Below are 19,469 nucleotides of genomic sequence, written 5' to 3' on the forward strand. Positions count from 1 at the left end.
GCAAAGCTAAATCATTTTCTATATTGGTGACACCTCCAGGAACATCAACCCTATTGCACAGTTGTATCACCTGGAAAGAATACAGCATTGCTTGCAGAAATTAATCTGTATACTTTCTGATACCAGGTGATTTAAAAACAATTTTCTCTGGAGTACCCCTTTAATTTAGCCTAATAGCTATATGTATGTAGAGATAAGTGACAGAGATTGCATTTTTAAAAAAATGAAAAAAAATTTAAATTTATAGGCGAAAATTTGTTCGATATCCAAAATAATAATTTTGGCCCATCTAGTGAGATAAGGCAATGTAATTGTAATCTAAGAAATGAGTTGAAAACATTTTTTAAGCAGTCCTATTAACTAGTCACATTTTAAAAAATGAATTAAATAATATACAGTGGTACCTTAGTTTAAGAGTAACTTGGATTGACAGCATTTTGCAAGGACAGCTCACAGTTTTTCAAAATTGTAACTTGGTTTAAGAGCATTGCTTTGCTTTAAGAGCTCCTTGTGCTGGGTGGAAGGGGGAGCAGGGGAGGGCCATGGCCTGCATAGCAGGGTCTACAGCACTGTACTCTGCCCCAGGAAGCCTCCCTCACCTTCCATATCATGGCAGATCCACTTCCTTCCTACTTCATGCTCCCTGCAGTCTCTTGTAACTTGGTTTAAGAGCATTGCTTTGGTTTAAGAGCTCCCTGTACTGGTTGGGAGGGGAGTGGGTGAGTGGCATGGTCTGCATAGCGGGGTCTATAGCACTGTCCTCTGTTCCAGCAAGTCTTCCTCAACTTCCAAATCATAGCAGATCCACTTCAGGCTGAGGCTTGCATCAGAGGACAGGACTGTGGAGGTTATCTCTTCATAGCTGAAACCCCTCTCTCCCCAGACAGTTTTCCGGCGGATAGCGGAATACGCCGGCCCATAGAATGGTGTCTATGGAGCCGGCGGAAAGGCGCGCGCCCGTGCGCGCGGATATACTGCGGAATTCTGCTGAGTTTATCCGCGAGAATTCCTCAGTATGAACCCACCCTAAGAGTGGAATTGGATTACAAGCACGGTCCCAGAACGAATTATGCTCATAATCCAAAGTATCACTGTATATGAATAAATAAAATATTACTTAATAAAAATATTATAATTTGTTCCATAAAAAGACAACATGGGGATCATGGCTACAGGGACATTGCTGTTTGTTGTCACACAGGACATGTATGACGCCCTGTAAACAAACAGCACTAACCGGAAATTCTGCTACAATGAGTTTCATGTCCAAACTTTTAAGGCTTCCTTATTACTGTGTCTATGATCCTATCGCAATGTAGAGATGAGTTGTGAGAGGTTGCTACAGTGAAGAAGTTTCCCATAATAACCAATAATTTTCCAGAGAATCTTATGGGCAACAAGTCAACTTTTTCTGGATACATCTACACCCTGACAATACCAGATAGAAGTGGATATAGCAAAGTTAGGCTCCTTCCCTGCTTGATTTGTACTTTTAGGGTACAAACCCACTTGACGTATTTGCTGCGTGAATCAGTCTTAAAAATAAGCAGGCAAAACGCAGGTTGGCTTTATACACTTGTTCTGTGTTAAAATACGCAATTGCGTATTTTTGAAGCATGAAGCTACATGCGTTTTTCACACAGGTTGTTAACAACTGATGCTTTGCTAACAACAAGCTTCATGCTTCAAAAATACGCAATTGCGTATTTTAACGCAGAACAATCGTATAAAGCCAACCTGCGTTTTGCCTGCTTATTTTTAAGACTGATTCACGCAGCAAATACGTCAAGTGGGTTTGTACCCTTAGCATAGAGTCTCATGGGTTTCCCAGATAAAGCCACAGCGGGATATTCACATGCATCAGTGAGGATTTTGGTGCAGATTTAGGCTATGTTCATACTAGGGCTGGGCGATATGGCAAAAAGAATTAAAAAAAAGTTTTTTTTACATTTTGGACAATTCTCGATTTAAATCTCGATTTTTTTCTTTTTGCTAAATAAACAGAACATTTTTCTCCCTGCAGCATCAGATACTATTTTAATAATGTTTGAGACACCTATATTGCTTTCCACTGTAACAGTACTCCTCCTGTGCCCCTATGTAGTAGACAACAACTCTCTGTGCCCCATATAAGTAGTTTTCCCAAATATGTGCCCTATGTACTCTGTGCCCCCATATAGTATAGGAGATGTTCTTTGTTCCTCCATCTAGGTAGGGAGTAGTAGTGGAGGTATAGTGGATAAGGGGTGTAGTAGTACAGGTATAGATGAGGAGTGTAGTAGTAGTAGTAGTACAGGAACAGATGAGGGGTGCAGTAGTAGTAGTACAGGTAAAGATGAGGGGTGTAGTAGTAGTACAGAAACAGATGAGGGGTGCAGTAGTAGTAGTACAGGTAAAGATGAGGGGTGTAGTAGTAGTACAGGTAAAGATGAGGGGTGTAGTAGTAGTAGTAAAGGTAAAGATGAGGGGTGTAGTAGTAGTACAGGTAAAGATAAGGGGTGTAGTAGTAGTACAGGTAAAGATGAGGGGAGTAGTAGTACAGGTAAAGATGAGGGGTGTAGTAGTAGTACAGGTAAAGATGAGGGGTGTATAAGTACAGGAACAGATGAGGGGTGTAGTAGTAGTAGTACAGGTAAAGATGAGGGGTGTAGTAGTAGTAGTAGTAGAGGTAAAGATGAGGGGTGTAGTAGTACAGGTAAAGATGAGGGGTGTAGTAGTACAGGTAAAGATGAGGGGTGTAGTAGTAGTACAGGTAAAGATGAGGGGTGTATAAGTACAGGAACAGATGAGGGGTGTAGTAGTAGTAGTAGTACAGGTAAAGATGAGGGGTGTAGTAGTAGTAGTAGTAGTAGAGGTAAAGATGAGGGGTGTAGTAGTACAGGTAAAGATGAGGGGTGTAGTAGTACAGGTAAAGATGAGGGGTGTAGTAGTACAGGAACAGATGAGGGTCAGGGACATAGCTAAGAACATAGGGCCCCAATGAAACCTTGGTGACTGGGGGGAGCATGGGGAAGACTGGGGGGGGGGGGGAAATATGGGGCACACTGGGGGGAGGGGGGGAATGGGGCACACTGGGGGGAGGGGGGAGCATGCATGGGGCACACTGGGGGGAGGGAGGAGCATGCATAGGGCACACTGGGGGGAGGGGGGAGCATGCATGGGGCAGATCGGGGGGAGAATAGGGCAGACCTGGGGGAGCACGGGGCAGATCGGCGGGAGCACGGGGCTGACCGGGGCAGGAGGGAACATACCTGGTGTACCCACTCTGCTCGGGCGCACACCACCGGCACTTGCGCTCTCCTCCCGCCCGCACATATTCCCCGCAGCTGCCCCGCCCCCATAGTGGGATGAATATCACCTCCCGCCCGCACATGGAGGTCCCCGGAGGAGGCTGCAGATACTGAGCATCGGGTGAGCATCACCCGATGCTTCAGTATCTGCAGCCTCCTCCGGGAACCTTGCAATGGGGACCTTAAAGTCCTACAAACTGTAAAAACAGCAGGCAGGCAAGGGTGGGTGAGAAAATAACAAACAAGTGAACTCACATATCTCTATGCCTCTGTAGTGCCGCTCCTGGGTTTCGTTCACATCAGCCGGGGTCCTGCACCGTCCCAGTCACTGATTGGCTGAGTGAGCAATCGCTCAGCCGGGCCTTGATACTGCTGCTGCAGGAGCTGGGTATGTGATGTACTTGGTTTGCCAGCATCAATGAATGGGAGCCTGGAGCGTTGCAATGGAAGCACAGGGACAAATGAGTTCACTTGGTTTTTTTTTCACCCACCCCTGCCTGCCGCTTCTACAGTTTGTGGGACTTCTTCTTTAAAGATATGGCTAATAATAATAAAATGACTGAAATAATGGTCATTAGAGAACATTCAGTTCAATGTTGCTACTAAAGGCCCTATTCCACGGAACGATTATCGTCCGTATTCGGCCACTACGGACGATAATCGTGCCGTGGAATAGAGTGCAACGATCAGCCGACATCGTTCATGTCGGCTGATTGTTGCAGTCGCTTGTTTTTCAACATGTTGAAAAACAAGCAACTGATACAGCAGCGATCACCCGGGCAGCCCCCCCCCGCAGCTCCCCGCCGCCCCTCCCACACTCACCCGCTCGCTGCAGCCGCGTTGAATAGCGATGGCAGCGAGCGGGGAATGAGGAGCAAACGAGCGCCGAGAGCGCTCGTTTGCTCCTCTAAACGACCCGTGAAATAGGGTCTTGAGACAACAATCTGGGTCATTCTTAGTAAATCTGGCCCTATGTTCTAAAGTGCTTTGTGGTAAAATATAAACATGAATGGTTGTAGGACTTGTAAATTGCCAACACTGTGACTGCTTGTTTTGCATGGAATTGATGTAGAGTTTGGTACAGAATGGCTGGTCGCTGTTTTTATATCTCCCATAATAATTGAAAGCTGCCTCATGTATCTACCAGGAGTTTGTACTGGGCACCTCCATATTGTACACTGGTGGCAGTCCCAATCTCAATCTCAATGGTAAAAGCACTGGATATGCCATAAACTATATCCTAACATTTGTGATGTGTAAGGCTCCTCACCTAAACTATTGGGTGTACATAGTAAATGGAGGAGAGGGTGAGGGGACACATCCCAGGCAAACTTACCTCAAAATAAATAGTGTCTGGAGTAACCCTTTATATTCCATTCAAATTCCATAAAAAAGCACAGATACATTCCTGTGGTGAAAACATAAATGACTATTATAATGCCAGGCCAGGGCTACAAGGCTCATCCTTTACAGACAATTTTATAAGAAGGAGGAGAGAGCACCATGTTAGTACATAGGAGTCACATGGTGCAGTGGGAAGTGTCGGGATGTGTTTGCATTACCAATTAAAGATAATATAATGGCATTGTCCCTCTGCTATATTCTACAACCTGTGGCTCTCCAGCTGTAGTAAAGCATGTCCCACAGAATGGCTGCTGTAGTTTACAGCCACAAGTGTGGAGACAGTACAAAGTGAGTGTGAGCCCTGCAGCCTCCTCATACACACAGCAGACTGCACAGCGCCCCCTGCTGGACCTCCTGCGGCTGCTGCTGTCTCCTCTTCTTCAGTCCGCGCCAAGTCCCGGGCCGGTGCCGCCCCCCTCAGGGTCTAACATGCGGCCAGATAGCATCAGACACAGCAGTACAAAGGACTCTGTATACACTGTCTGCAGCCTCTCCAGAGGAGGGAGATGGGGCAGATGAGAGGGAAAACTTCACCAAGCGAGCGCTGCATAACACCAATAGGTGTGTGTGCATATGTGTGGTGTGTGTGTGTGGGGGGGGGGGGGATACAAATGGCTGCATTAGAAAAGACTATACACAATATTATTGGACAAATTGTAGCCATGTGTAAACAATACAGAATTGTGGGAAGTCACTACCTGCGCAGGGACTATACACTGTGGGCAGTCTTTCTCAATAAGGAATGAAACTTATTATGAAAACTAAGGGGGAGATTTATCAAACATGGTGTAAAGTGAAACTGGCTCAGTTGCCCCTAGCAACCAATCAGATTCCACCTTTCATTACTCACAGACTCTTTGGAAAATGAAAGGTGGAATCTGATTGGTTGCTAGAGCCAGTGTCACTTTACACCATGTTTGATAAATCTCCCCCTAAATGCATCCATTGTAGTGTGTTACATAATGATGTAAGTACTTCTACCTATGACATCATCATCATCATCATCAGTGATGTGATAAATATGAAAGGACGTATGTTGTTCCCAATTTGCATAGAAGGCATAGGCCCCTATAGGAAGTCTAGTTCTTTCCTCTGACTATGGCCTCACTGAGCCTCATTGACCCTATAGAATCTCCCTCACATATGGCAGAGTGTGTCATGTCTCAGGCCGCTCAGTTTCAGATGTGCGCACAGAAAATCCACAGCTGATCATAGTATTATGATGAAGATTTCTTCCATATTAAAGTGACCTGATGTGCAGATTTTTACTGCAGATTTCACCTCTTTCAAAGCATAAAAGCTAAATCCATTTTCCATTGTGCGCACCTTCCCTAAGGCTGGGGATTGCCTGTGACTGTCATGGTGGCGGACACTTGTAGGTCGCAATGTGACGCCATTCAGTTACTTTAGCTGCATGGTAACTATTAATCTCAAGACGCCTGTCGCAGCCAAAATCACTGTGTAGCCCCAGCCAGTATGATTTTTGTATGAAGATGCAAAGGAACACACTTGCATGTAACTTTTGTTACATAATAGTTAAAATGGGAAAAACTTGCTGCAAGTCACGCAAACAATGCATTGCTGCAACCATGCAAAATAAAATTGCCTAAAGCTGGGTTTACACGGAACGATTATCATTCGAATTTGCACGATAACGATTGAATTCGAACAATAATCGTATGTGTAAACGCAGCGAACGATCGAACGACGAGCGAGAAATCGTTCATTTTGATCTTTTATCTTGTACTTAAATCGTCGTTCGAAAAAATTCGCTGATCGTTCCGTGTAAACAGTCGTCGCGCGAAAGTCCGGCCGCCCGCAGCCTGGCCCCCCGCTCATCCGCAGCCCGGCCCCCCGCTCATCCACAGCTCCCTGCGCCGGCTTGATCGCCAACCCCCGCCGCCCCCGCGGGGGTGGTGATCGGAGCGGCGGCAGGGCGATCGGAGCGGCGGGGGTGGTGATCGGAGCGCATGGGGTGGTGATCGGAGCGCATGGGGTGGTGATCGGAGCGTCGGGGGTGGCGATCGGAGCGGCAGGGGTGGTGATCGGGGTGGCGCAGGGGGCTGCGGTTGACCGGGGGGCCGGGCTGCGGGCGGGCGATCGCTAAATTATTTTTCCGTACGATATATCAAACCGTCTAAACGCTGATCGTTATGAAAAAAAAATCGTTACTTCGACATCGTTAATCATATGATCGGGCCAATTATCATTTCGTGTAAACCCAGCAAGTTCTGCAATTCCCATCTGCGTAACGAAAATCGCACCTTAGGCTGGAATTACACAGCAGCAAGTCTCATCCAAGTCCCCAAATTATTTTCTGCAACTTCTCTCCGCCTGTTGTGTGACTTTATTACAGCTACAACTGTAAAAAACCAAATGCCAGGTAAGTCGCAAGCAAGTCGCAAGCACGCAAGGATGGATTGTTTGTGACTTTTGCTGTCGTGCTATATCGCAGTCATATTGCAGAACTCTGTGTCATGCCACAAAAATGGCCTTGGAGCCTTAGCCTTAACCAGCAAGCTGATGGTGTCCCCATAGGAAAGCTGCAACCATGCATTTCTGACACTTTTTTTTTTTTTTTTTTGCAAGAATGACATTCAGATGAATGGCGTCCATGTGAATCCCAAGTCTTGCTTGGCCTAGCTTATATTGGGGTCCACATGGGGAGACCCCCCATAAAATCTCAGTAGGACTCCTATAATTCTTGCAGTTAATATGGCTTTGTAATTTGCAATGTGGACATGGTGCAGCCAAAGCTTATATATGAAGGAAGTTATGTATAAGATGCCAGTGTAGTTTTCTGTTGTTTCCCTGTCTTCCAGCAGCTCTGGTGCTGTACTGCATGGAGTAGTAGTTGTTTCATTAATCTGCAAGGTCACACAGCATGGCCCTTAGAATAAAAAATAATGGGGATTTCCTATGCATCTGAATGTCTCTATTTTACTGTATAGATAATCTATACAGTGATGAATACAAGAGTTGTGTCCATTGGCCAGCCCCATGTGCAGTGTATACAGCTAGCCGGGGATAAGAAGTATACAGCACTCCGGGATCCCAGCGGTGGGCGGGGCCGGGAGAAGGGGCGGGGCCTGTGGGATCGCACTTACTACCTTGCTCGCAGCTCCTGGTGAGGAGGTCACTTGTAGTAAGTGCTGCTTGCGGAGAAAGCTAGAAGCCGCCGGAGGAGTCAGTGCCATGGGGCAGCCTCCCTGCTGGGCACTCACCATGGCCAGGGATGTACTGCTGCTGCTGCTGCTGCTGCTGGTCACCTCTCACACAGGTCAGCCCGGGATCACCTTGTCCTGCTCGGGGTCAGGTCACATGCGGGCATCTTCATGCTCTGGAGATCGCACTGTGTCTGGTGTAGGAGACAGGAAGGGACCTTACAACTGTGTCTGATATTCTCTGCTCCTAGAACGCTCTGCAAACTTTATTAACCCCTGAGACCCCAGAGCTGCCACTGATGCATGAGCTGTGTGCTGGACAGCTCTGGTGGCTCATCCTCCTGGCAGGCACAGGGTTAACCTCCTGCTGTATTGATCACCTTATCTAGGCTGCTTGTTGTGCCTGCATGTAATTATTAACGTCCCCCTGCTACCAGACTGCCTGCTGTATCCTGGAGGATTGCACACTCTGCTGGCACTTGTAGTCCCACAGCAGCAGACTTTGGGGGTTTGAAGATGCAGCTTTTTAGGATTGAGTAGTGAATTGATGTTGGACACTTTTAGTCTATACAGAGACTTTTTAGTGACATTGTAGTTGTATGAAAGTGTTATAAGTGCTACTGATGGTGGTGACATTGCTGGAGAGGCTCTCAAGATGTCATAGATGGATTGATTCTAGACCATTCCTTCCAACCAGAGGAAATCCTTCCTATCGGATGGATATTGATTAATTATTGTTTAGCTTTATTGGTCAATACTTTTATGGTATTATTTAAAGTTATGTTCACACTTACATTCAGGTGTGCTCTTTGTGTTTCTATCAACTTGGTATTTTTGACAACAAAAAATAGTGAAGTCTGCAAGATTATTCTTGTGGTTGGAAATACTGAAATCCATCAGAGGAGTATTCCTACCCCATTGCTTTGTGATTGCTGGGACCCCCACTGATTGTGAGAATGCATCTCCTTCCCCACTGTTTCTCAGTGTAAAGCAACCCCCAGCTAAGTGAATGGGGTCAGCTGAAGTTGCTTGCACAGCCGTGTGGCTTGGTACTCTGATGTGGAGGAAGAGGGGACACAGCACTGTAGACCCTTCATTTTTATGATCAGTGGGGGTCCCTGAGGTTGGGTTACTGTTGAATATAAAGAGGGCAATACCACGTTTTTGACTATAAATATGGTTGACTGTCAAAAGAAGCCATACGGCTAGTGTGAACCAGGCCTTACCTTACTATTATGCTGGGAAAAAACACACATGGAAATACAAATGCAGTATTTTCTACTATATGGCTAAGTTTACACATAGTATTTCAGTCAGTCTTTTGATCAGTCTTTTTTCAACCAAAACCAGGAGTGGAACTGACAAGGCAAAGTTATAACAGAAAGATTTGCACAGCTTCTGTGTTTTCACATACCACTCCTTGTTTTGGTTGAAAAAAAAAAGACTGATGGAAATACTATGTGTGAACATAGCCTATAAGTCAGGGGTAGGAAACCTTGGCTCTTCAGCTGTTACAAAACTACAACTCCCATCATGCCTGGACAGCTAAAGCTTTAGCTTTGGCTGTCCAGGCATGATGGGAGTTGTAGTTTTGCAACAGCTGAAGAGCCAAGGTTCCCTACCCCTGCCATAAGTGATAGGTAAATTTTTTGGGGTTTCCTAAAGAGAATGGTGTGTGCAAAAGTTCAAGTAAAAGCCTTTACATTTATGGTTAGAGATTTGGCAGATTGTGACCTTTGTTTTTTCCTGTGTAAAATGCAGAGACCATAGAGTAATGCTGGTGCTGGTAATCTGCTGAGGTCTCTGTTAGTCATAGTTGTTGCTATAATTTTATTCGGAATCGGAAGATTTTGTTCTTATACTGACAATGCCTTCTTTAATATGGTTCCCATCATAGTGCTATATTTGTGTCTGAGCTATGGGAACATAGTTACAGTTTTGTATAAACCCAACCTCATAGTACTTACTCATGGTGCCAGGGGGCAAATTGCTTTTTGTGGGTAGTTTGCAAGTGCCATCATTACCCATATCCTGCTGAAGACATCTAAACCTGCTCACCAGTCATTTGCATCTTACAACGACCTTCCATTGTGTGCCAGCAAAATCCTGTATACCCTGGGTACAGGCCATCTGAACACACTCAGTCTAAACTCAATGAATGAGCAATCTCCTGTCCTCCATTATTCATTGATCAGCTGCGCTCAGCTCATGTCACTTGACATGGTGACACCACTTCATCCATAGAGGGCTGCTGAGGCTTGAAAGTTCAGGTAATTCAGGTATAAGTTTTTACCTGACTGCATTATTATGCAAGTCCTGGAATTTCGCCACAGCTGGTCCATTGGTCATTTAGTGTCTGTTTTACGGTTGCCTTGGAAGTGAATGAAAACGTAATGAAACCTTAGACATGTATTAGGTGCTAGAAAATGACTACCTTCCTTATGTTGTTACGGTGACCACACTGACACAAGAGACTGGGACAACAACATCAATTACCCCTTCCTGCTCGGTGACCTTCCACAAAAGACTTTCTATCAAAACATACAACTTCTTTACTAAGAAGTTTCTATAGCAGCAGATGAACAAGTGATACCAGGCTTACCATGGGCTCTTATCATAACATTATTGGTGCATTTCATCCGTTTTCTTTGGTGCATTCAATGTTAGTGATCACTTGAGGTTTTCTGGATTAAGTGGCCTGTAAAGAATACATGTAGGTAATTTGGGAAGCAGCACTGAATAGTAGCACAGGGATTACGCTATTTACCCCATGGTGTGATTTTATATAGAAACCGGCTTTCTGCTTGTCCTTGGAGCAGCAGTTTCTGTACGGAATCCGTTTTTGCGCTGAATGGAGAAACCTGCTGGGATGTGTCTACTAATAATGTACTTGGCAGAGGTTTGCAGGGATATGTATCCATACATTGCTACATTATATCAAAATTATGTTTAAGTATTATAATAAGAAATAGTTATGACACACACTTTGCACGCTTTACTGAGGGATATGTAGGGACCCCAGATGTAAGGTCCACCAATCGCACCCAGTAAGGACGCACTAGAAGATAATAGTGAAAGTTCTCATTGGGGTGATGAATATTCTGTATAGCTCTACAGCAGTTTTTCTTGTATGCTAATGCTGTGTGCTACAGGGATATGCAGCCCCATACACAGCCTCAATGTTGTCTGTGTTCTGACACTTTTTTTATCATAGCCAGCAATAATTATTTCAGCAATTTATGCTATGGTAGATTGTATAATACAGGCTAGCCTTTATTCCCCATATTTCTAACTACTGAGCATGTTGTTGTTTCACTGGTTGTCCTTCCTTGGATCACTTTTGGTTGGTAACAAACATACATACATACATACATACATACTGTGAACGCCAGGCCATGACAGGTGCCTTGGGATACCCGTCTTTTTAAGGTGCTTATACATCCTCAATAACTGGGGAGGGTTAAGCCGAAGCCAGACTGCTCTGATGATGGTTTATTCAAACCAACATCATTTGTCAGTGGAGACTCCATGCACTTTATACGGATGGCCAAATCTACTACTAGCAGAGGGTTTTGCGGACATCAAGTGTAGGAAACATTATGGTATGTTCACACTATGGAATAGGCAAGGAATTTCAAGTGGAATCCGTGTCGCGGATTCCTCTTGAAGTTCTGCCTGTCCCATTGATTTAATGGTATTTCTCAGGCATATCTCAAGCATTGACATATCAATTTTATGGGCGGATTACAGATTGCTCTTGACAAATCCCATTGAATCAATGGTAGAGGCAGAATTTTAAGCGGAATCCGCGGTGAGGATTCCACTTAAAATTCTTCGCCTATTGGGTAGTGTGAACATACTCTAAAGTCAGGGCCGATTCAGAGGAGCAAGCGAGCGCCGACAGTGCTAGCTTTCTCCTCGTTCCCCGCTCGCTACTGGTGCTATTACACGCACCAGTAAGAGTGAGGACAGCCCATACAAGATAGTGGCGGTCTGCTGTTGCCGCTCCTATTACACGGACCGATGGCAACAGATGGTTGCTCTCTGTATCATTGGTCTTTCATCATGTTGAAGGACAACAATCAGCCGACTTTGTGCACGTTAGCTGATCGTTGTCCTTTAACATTTCTATTACACAAAGCAATTATCGGCTGTAACAGGCAATAATTGGCTGAATACAGCCGATAATCACTTCGTGTAATAGGGCCTTTAGACCTGTTCTCTTAGATGTGCTGATTGAGACGGTGTTCACATAAAGAGCCTTTTCACATGTACAATGGATGGATCATTTCATCGTTCATTGGCTGCACTTCCCCTGCTACATGGATAAATGTGTGGTTGGTGAACAGTGTTTTTTTTTAACATTGTTTTTTAAGCTAAAACAATGTGATCAGACAAAGAATGAGTGTTTGCCCCTTTATCAGCTGATCACTGGGTCTATTACACAGGGCGGTATCAGCCTATTCGACCTATAATCACCCAATGTATAAAGGCCCTTATTCACTTATTCTGTCTGATTTTAATGTTCTATCTGATCATTCTATATTAGTTTTGGCTAAAGCAGAGGTAGGGAATATATTTAAAGATTGAAAAGCCCTTTAAGCTGGCTGTATGTCTTCGATCTCCCCACACACAAGTACACTCAGGTCAACTGAGCAGGCATGTGTTTGTTTTTTTTAACAGTTGAGTCACGATTTTTGCAGGCCAGATACAATGGACCTGTGCTGTAAATCACTATATGTTTCTTACATTACATCCATCATTCTCAGCAATGTCCTTATTGTTTCCTGAAGTATTGACATCAAAGGAGTAAATTGTCATGTTTATGTTCTGTAAATTCACTAACAATGCACATCTGCAGAGCTGGTCAGCACAATACACATGAATAGGCCGACATAACGTCTTTATTTAAACATTTTCCATTTTTATTATAGGGCTAGGGTTAGTAAAGGCATAAAATACAGGTTAAAGCTCTCACAGAGGGTCTGCTAATAGAAGCTTCAAAGGGGAATGCATGTTTACATGTTACAATCTTCCAGAAAGCAAATATGGATAGGTATTTACAAGCCATCTCTGATCATTGTCTAGACCTAAAATCTACATACCTTGTACCCATTCAAGTAGCGCTCCTCTAGTACACTCATGAAAATTATTGTTATTTAGACCCCAGAGGGTTTTCATGTGCTAGTAGATGTATACAGAAACCACATGACACTTCTGCAATGACTCAACTACAAAGGGAACAGTTGACATGGAGCCAAGTGTGGTCTAATAAAATGAAATGAAACTACAACTACCAGCATCCCTGCCTTCACTGCAGCTGGAGATCACAAACTACCGGTTTAGTAGTCGGGTATATCACATTGCCACATCAGATTAAGGCTTGGACAGGTTTAAAGTAAAGTTATCCAATGTGAAAAGACATTTCCTATATGCAATATACCTTTTATTTGCAGTTGTAAAATCTTGTATAATGAATACTACAAAGTAGCAGACTTTTTGGCTATGTTCACACCTGTTTTGTTCTCTTCTGTTGTGCATAGTAGTAGGACTACAAGAATGACAGCAGTGTTTGATTCATCATATGACTGACACCCAATACAACTGAGTCTAACGGCGTATATATTGTATCCGTTTTGGTGCAGACAATATAGAACTGCACTGTTCTGATGAAAACTATATAAAGGTTCCTAAGAGAGCCTCCAGCAGATGGGAAAAGGGCCTAAAATCATTGCAAAAAAGTTAACCCAGTAAGTGGTGTGAGCAAAAATTCTGTTTGTTTAGGAGTAGAACATATTTTAGTTGAAATATTTACTCTTGTGGAAATCTTCAGCATTCAGCAAATCTTTCCTCACAAGAGTCTGGGTAAGGAGTGTGTGTTTAAATAGCTGTCTGGTTTACACAGCTCCTTGTTATCTAGGCCAGGTAAGCATGGTGAATGTATGCAACAGGTTGCTCTGACTAGCACCCCCCTCTAGTAGCCGCAGCGGCTTTCAGCAAGGAATAGAAATTGGTAAACACCGTATTGGTTTCATTTGTTCTTTAGAAAGTCCACAGACCCCCTTTGCTTCTCTTAGTAGATGTTGCAGGCTGGATTGTTTTCATTTGGCTTTAGCTCTTCAGAATACTGTAGATGCAGAGCAAAAAGACCAGTGGTTGTTTCACCAACACAAAGAAACTGCAACTCAAGCAACAAGTAGATCACCTTCTGGTTCTGAGGGACTAAACATAGTTTATTTTATTAGAATAGTTTAGAAAAATTTTAATAAAAAGTCCAGCGATTGCTAAAAGCCGTCAGCCTGCAGGGGGAGGGGAGAAATTCATAAGTAGGCACTTACCTCTCCTCCTGCCCGCAGTGAATGGCGGAAGTGGCCACGGCCCGCCACAGGGCTTTGGGATCTCCGGGGGTTTCCACTTCAGGACCCGGGAGATGGACTGGCCGCTCTGCCAGTCATTGACTGGGACGGGACCCTGCTCCAGTCACTGATTGGCTAAGTGGCCAGTGCAGCAGCCGGGACAGGCATTTTATTACGACACGGGGGAAAATGACTTCCGCCGCGGGTCCCGCCGCTCACTGTGGGCATGAGGAGAGGTAAGTGCTTACTTGTCATCAATTTACACCCTCCCCCTGCAGGCTGCCGGCTTTTAGCAATTTCCGGACTTCTCCTTTAATAAACAACAGATAGCCTATTAAATATAGCAAATCTAAAAAAGCATGCTTTCTTAAAAGGATAGTACACCTAGTCACCCCCTTCTCATTCTCAGCCTCTTAGTATTTTTGTGAAGAATCTAATAGGATATTCACTGCTCTGTACCTTCATGTACATCATCATTTTCATCTCCATGCATGTAGCAGACGGCATAGTATACAAACAAACTGCACTGACTCTTCATTTCTGCTATAGGTACAGTATGATGCTGCCCCTTATACCATTTGCCTGTAAACCAGGGGTTATCAAAGATTAAAAAAAATATACTTTTCTTCTAAAATAGCACCACTCTTGTCCTCAATTTGTGTGTTGCAGCTCAATTCCATTAAGGAGCCAAGTTGTAATATCCCACACAACCTGAGGACAGGTGTGGCACTGTTTTGAAATAATGTTTTTTTTCTAATACAGGATAACCCCTTTAAAAATCAAGATATGCATGCTGGTTTCACCCTATTACAGAAGAAAACTTTATTACAGCTATTGTTGCATTCAGAACACGAGTGTCTAACAAAACGCAAACATTTCCAGCCACTTCATTGGCTGTGCAATGCATTGCTGTTCGCTATGCTTTTCTATAGATAGAACCTAGTTCCATTCAGAATAATGATCCAATGAATGCAATTTTATACCATCTTTTAACAGCTTCTCCATTTGTTCCATTGTAACCATTCTGTAGTGGATAATCCTTGCTATCAGTCAGGTGTGCCAGGTATCATTACAAGTGGCATTGTACAAGGCCCAGTTGTCTTCGCTTTTACCTCGCATGCCCATCCAAAGCAGGAAATGTTTATTCACATATCCCTATAATTTCTGTATAGACCTTGATTACATGATTTCGGTTTCCGCTGAACACAACAGGTATATATTTATGACAGTGTTTTGACAGCATGTGAGACAAGAGGCTTGATTTCCAGCGCACTTGCAATCATGTGCAGTGTAAATGGTTGCTTTTACTTTGCCTGTATTTCCAGAATCATGACCCTCATTAAGCGTAAGAATGATTACCTTTGGTCATAAAGGCGATGCAGTTTTATTTTTACGCCACCAGCTCCTTCTACACGGTGCCTCCTGGATGCTATTATGGGTATAATTGAGCACTGGTTTAATGGCATAATATGACTTCAGGGGAGCCGGCCTCGGCCTGAAACCACTAAGCGTCTTGCTTTGCAATGAAGAGAGAGTTAAGTGGACAGTAAATGTTAATTGGTCCTTGAAATCCTCGCGTTATCAGTAATGTCTACCCTGACCATATCTATTTACGTCTACCCTGTCCATGTTCCAGGATTGAGTAATGCCAAAGGCTATTTGGCTTTAAAAGGAGATGGACACATTATTTCATATTTCAAGGCAGTAGACCAGTGTACCCAACCTGTGGCTCTCCAGCTGTTCCAAAACTGTCAGGGCATGATGGGAGTTGTAGTTTTGTGACAGCTAGCGAGCAACAGGTTTTGGAACACTATGATTAGGAATATGTTCCATTAATGTTGTTCTGCAATGCTTAAAAGAACATAGTTATACTTGTAGGACTGGTCAAGTTAAAAATGTTGTAAATAAATTCATTTAGCAATAGTATTGTGCTCTTTTCCTTCCCTTTGTTGGCAATTTGTTGTCTAGTTTACCGAGTAATGTAAAGTTATAGTTATATTTGTACCTTATTAGATGGCCAACAAGGTTAGACTTGGCAAGTCTGGCGTTTGCCATATGAATTGGCATGCATGCTCATAGGCTGGTCTGTCCTAGATGTTTACCAAATCTGTGTGGCCTGAAGTCAACCTCCTAGATCTGCTTGCAATAAAACAGTTGTGAGTTGGACCCACAGAATAATCTCTACAAATATCTGTGGTTAAAAGGTTATCCCAAGCTGGCTTATCGGTGGGGTCTTAAAGGTTGGATCACCACCCATTGGCCAGATATCAACTATCCTGTAGATAGATAATAGCTGTTACACTTTGGAGAAGCTTTTTGAAGTGTTACTATCATAAGAAAAAGAAACTGACATGGTTTCAGAAAACATGATCTGGTATTCAGATCTCCACGAATCGCTAGAACAAGCGGGGAGAAGAACTTGGCTAAGGAGATGGACTCTATAGAAGTAGTTGGAGCCTGAAGCACTCAGCTGAGCCTGGCTCTATCTAGCCATCGGTGAGGTTTTGAACATACAGACCCCGACTAATCAAAACCTTTGACATGTGAGAATTTCAAAAGCTCCTTAGAAAGTGTTCTTAGTTTGACCAATGTAGCCCTCCAATACTAATCTAAATGCTTATTTTTGAAAATTTTAAATATTAGGAGTACTTCATCATAGACCTAAATTATGAAGATACAATGTGGTCGGGAAGATGGAGTCAGGCCTTATAAGTGCTGAACAACTAGAGGGTGCGAGGTACAACCACAAGATCAATCTCAGCCCTCTGAAGTATTAGAAAGTTGTAGTGCTAAAACCACGGCCTTGGACTTCTTAAATTCATGTTTAGAATAAAAGATGGGAAAACTTTCTTAAAAACATCTTGTAAAAGGTGGAATGTCAGAGACAATGGTTTCTTTTACTGTAAGCATTAGAGATGTCTGCTGAAACCCAGTGTTCCCCACAAGCCACAGCTGGCACATTTATATCATTAGTTTTTACACCTTGCATTTTTCCATTTGCCCACATGGCAGATTTCAGGAATTTGAGTCATTTCCCCCAAGTTTATATTATGAAAAAGACAACAGGAAACAAAGCCTCATAACATCCTTGATGAGCGGTCCTCCCCTCGCGACTAAAGTAGTACATGTCCACATTAGCAGGGAAATGTCTTTCATTTTGTTTAATCATAAGAAACGTTGGATTATACCATCGTTACTCACCATAGTTTTAGGAAACGGACAAAAGTCATTTCAATTGTTATCCTTTCATTGGCGATATGTAGCCTAATGATATCAGTAAGTGGTAGTAATGGCTTAACATTATTAAGATAAAGAAATGTTAGTTTACAGAAACTTGTATAGCACTAAGAACATTTTCTGCACATTTTATCATTCTTTTCACTCTTTTTCACCAATGTATATAAAAATGCCTAAAACCTGACTATTATGGTGCTAGTAAGCCATGCTTCTGTATCTTTAATAACTGTAAAGAAAAACGCTCCACATTCATCATGCTTTGTGGCTTGGGGCTGCCACTCATTCACAATCATTGCTGCTAGTTTTGGTATCAATGGGGCCTAGACTGTCAACTGGGCAGCCACCACTTCTCAGTTCTCCGCAGGAAGTGCATCCTCCCAGTTGACAGAGTAGGCCCTTATTAGCACATAGAGTATGGAAGCAATCATCATTGATTGCTGATGAATAGAAAGCCAGAAAAAAGGAGAATCTGTAGAACAGTGACTCTACATGGAGGACAAGAGGCCGTAAGTCTTCTTTTAGGGCCATTGGCCATCATCCCTTATAGAATGTAGCAGGTGATCAGTAACCGCCCCTGTATAGTAGGTAACAACACTAGTCTTCAGCAGATCTTGGAGAGCCAGTAATGTCACCTGCAGTAGCCTGCAGTGTTGTTGCACAGCAACTGGCTAAATAACAGCACTCACTACAATTACACAGTAGGGAATCTGATTAATGTCTGGAGTTTCATTTTGATATAATATAGTACCTATATATATTGTTTTTGTAACTTTCTTTCTTTTTGTAAGGGCATCTTTGTCTCTTGTGAATGATTAGGAAGAATTTCAGACAGATTGTAAGAAAATAAACAGTTGGAGGGTGCGGCCGACTAAACAGTCAGGGTCTGCTGCCTGTAAAATGTAAAAATAAGACATTTTTCGGTATGCTAAAACCCAACAAAGCTAAATCTTCCTTTACGGATCACCCCCCTTGGAAAGGTGCTTTACCCGTAAAATACAAAACCTGAAGCCTTGTTGTATTTTACAGCAAAACTAGTATATAAAATGACAGTTGTCTAAAAATAGTTGAAAATATGTCATGTCCCCACTCTGAGCCATACAGTGTTCTTTACCGCCATCCCATGACACAAACATATTGAGCAGAGCTAGTGGATTATCACGCACAGAGAATAATCTTAGAGGTGGACAGACCAGAGCTTGTTTAAATGGCCATGATGCGTGGAGCTTTCTACACATCGTATAAATCGATTGAAATGGAATTCTTTATAAAGGTTTATGAAAGAGGCAGTCACACAGGAACAAAAGGCATCTTCACTGGCCCCCATTACCATTACCATTTAAATATTTGCTGCAAGAAAACTTGTGATCTTGTTTCAGCTTTAAGTAAACAGTTATGCTATTATTTGCTGTTTAACGCTATGTAAAAATACTTCAAACTTCCAGTGCTCCATTTAAAGGGGCTTGGCATCTTTTGCAGACTTATTTTTAATGCCGCCATGCATCTAAAGAAACTTATCTGCTGTTTTGTGCCTATAGCTGCTATATACAATATAGCTGCTATGCAGTCATATCTATTTTCTTAGTTGCAGACTGAGGACAACTCCGGCGAAATTTTTTTTTGGCTTATTTAACACACATTACAAAGTTATATAACTTTGTAATGTGGTTAAATACCCGGTCTGGCCCCCTTCCCCCACTTTCCGACTTCCGACCCCCCACCCCGGAAGTTACAGAATGTATACATTACCTATTACGGTCGACACGGTCCTCTTCTCCCGGGCGGCATCTGGTGACGGGTGACGTCAGAGCTGGGGGGCGGTCCGGGTCTTCTTCCTCTTCGGCGTCTTCATTGAGAGTGAATGGGAGAGAAAAGGCTGCTGGTGCACATGCGCACCAGCAGCCTTTTCATTGGCTGGAGCGCATCACATGGCTTCCAGCTTGCTCAGCCCTGATTGGCTGAGCTTGCTGAAAGCCATGTGATGCGCTCCAGCCAATGAAAAGGCTGCCGATGCGCAAGCG

General features: G+C 43.4%; 1 protein-coding gene and 1 long non-coding RNA gene across 3 annotated transcripts in view; one reads left to right on the plus strand and one right to left on the minus strand.

The window, feature by feature from the left end:
• Nucleotides 1-3,639: 3,639 nt before the first annotated feature.
• On the minus strand, nucleotides 3,640-5,466 carry LOC138797458 (uncharacterized). Its single transcript, XR_011363938.1, has 3 exons — nucleotides 5,393-5,466; nucleotides 4,627-4,698; nucleotides 3,640-3,720 (listed from the first exon to the last, which is right to left on the minus strand). It is a non-coding gene; the product is annotated as an uncharacterized lncRNA (long non-coding RNA).
• KIT (KIT proto-oncogene, receptor tyrosine kinase) overlaps nucleotides 5,119-19,469 on the plus strand; it is a 45,334-nt gene continuing 30,983 nt past the window's right edge. Inside the window, exon 1 of one of the 2 annotated variants that reach the window (XM_069977630.1) lies at nucleotides 5,119-5,255. In XM_069977630.1, coding sequence (XP_069833731.1) covers nucleotides 5,201-5,255 — 55 coding nt within the window. In that variant the 5' untranslated portion in view covers nucleotides 5,119-5,200. Of the gene's footprint in view, nucleotides 5,256-7,821; nucleotides 7,975-19,469 lie in introns of those variants that run through there. The other variant, XM_069977629.1, reaches the window with a different exon arrangement.

Source organism: Dendropsophus ebraccatus, chromosome 7, assembly GCF_027789765.1.
Source record: "Dendropsophus ebraccatus isolate aDenEbr1 chromosome 7, aDenEbr1.pat, whole genome shotgun sequence".
Taxonomy (NCBI): Eukaryota; Metazoa; Chordata; class Amphibia; order Anura; family Hylidae; genus Dendropsophus; species Dendropsophus ebraccatus.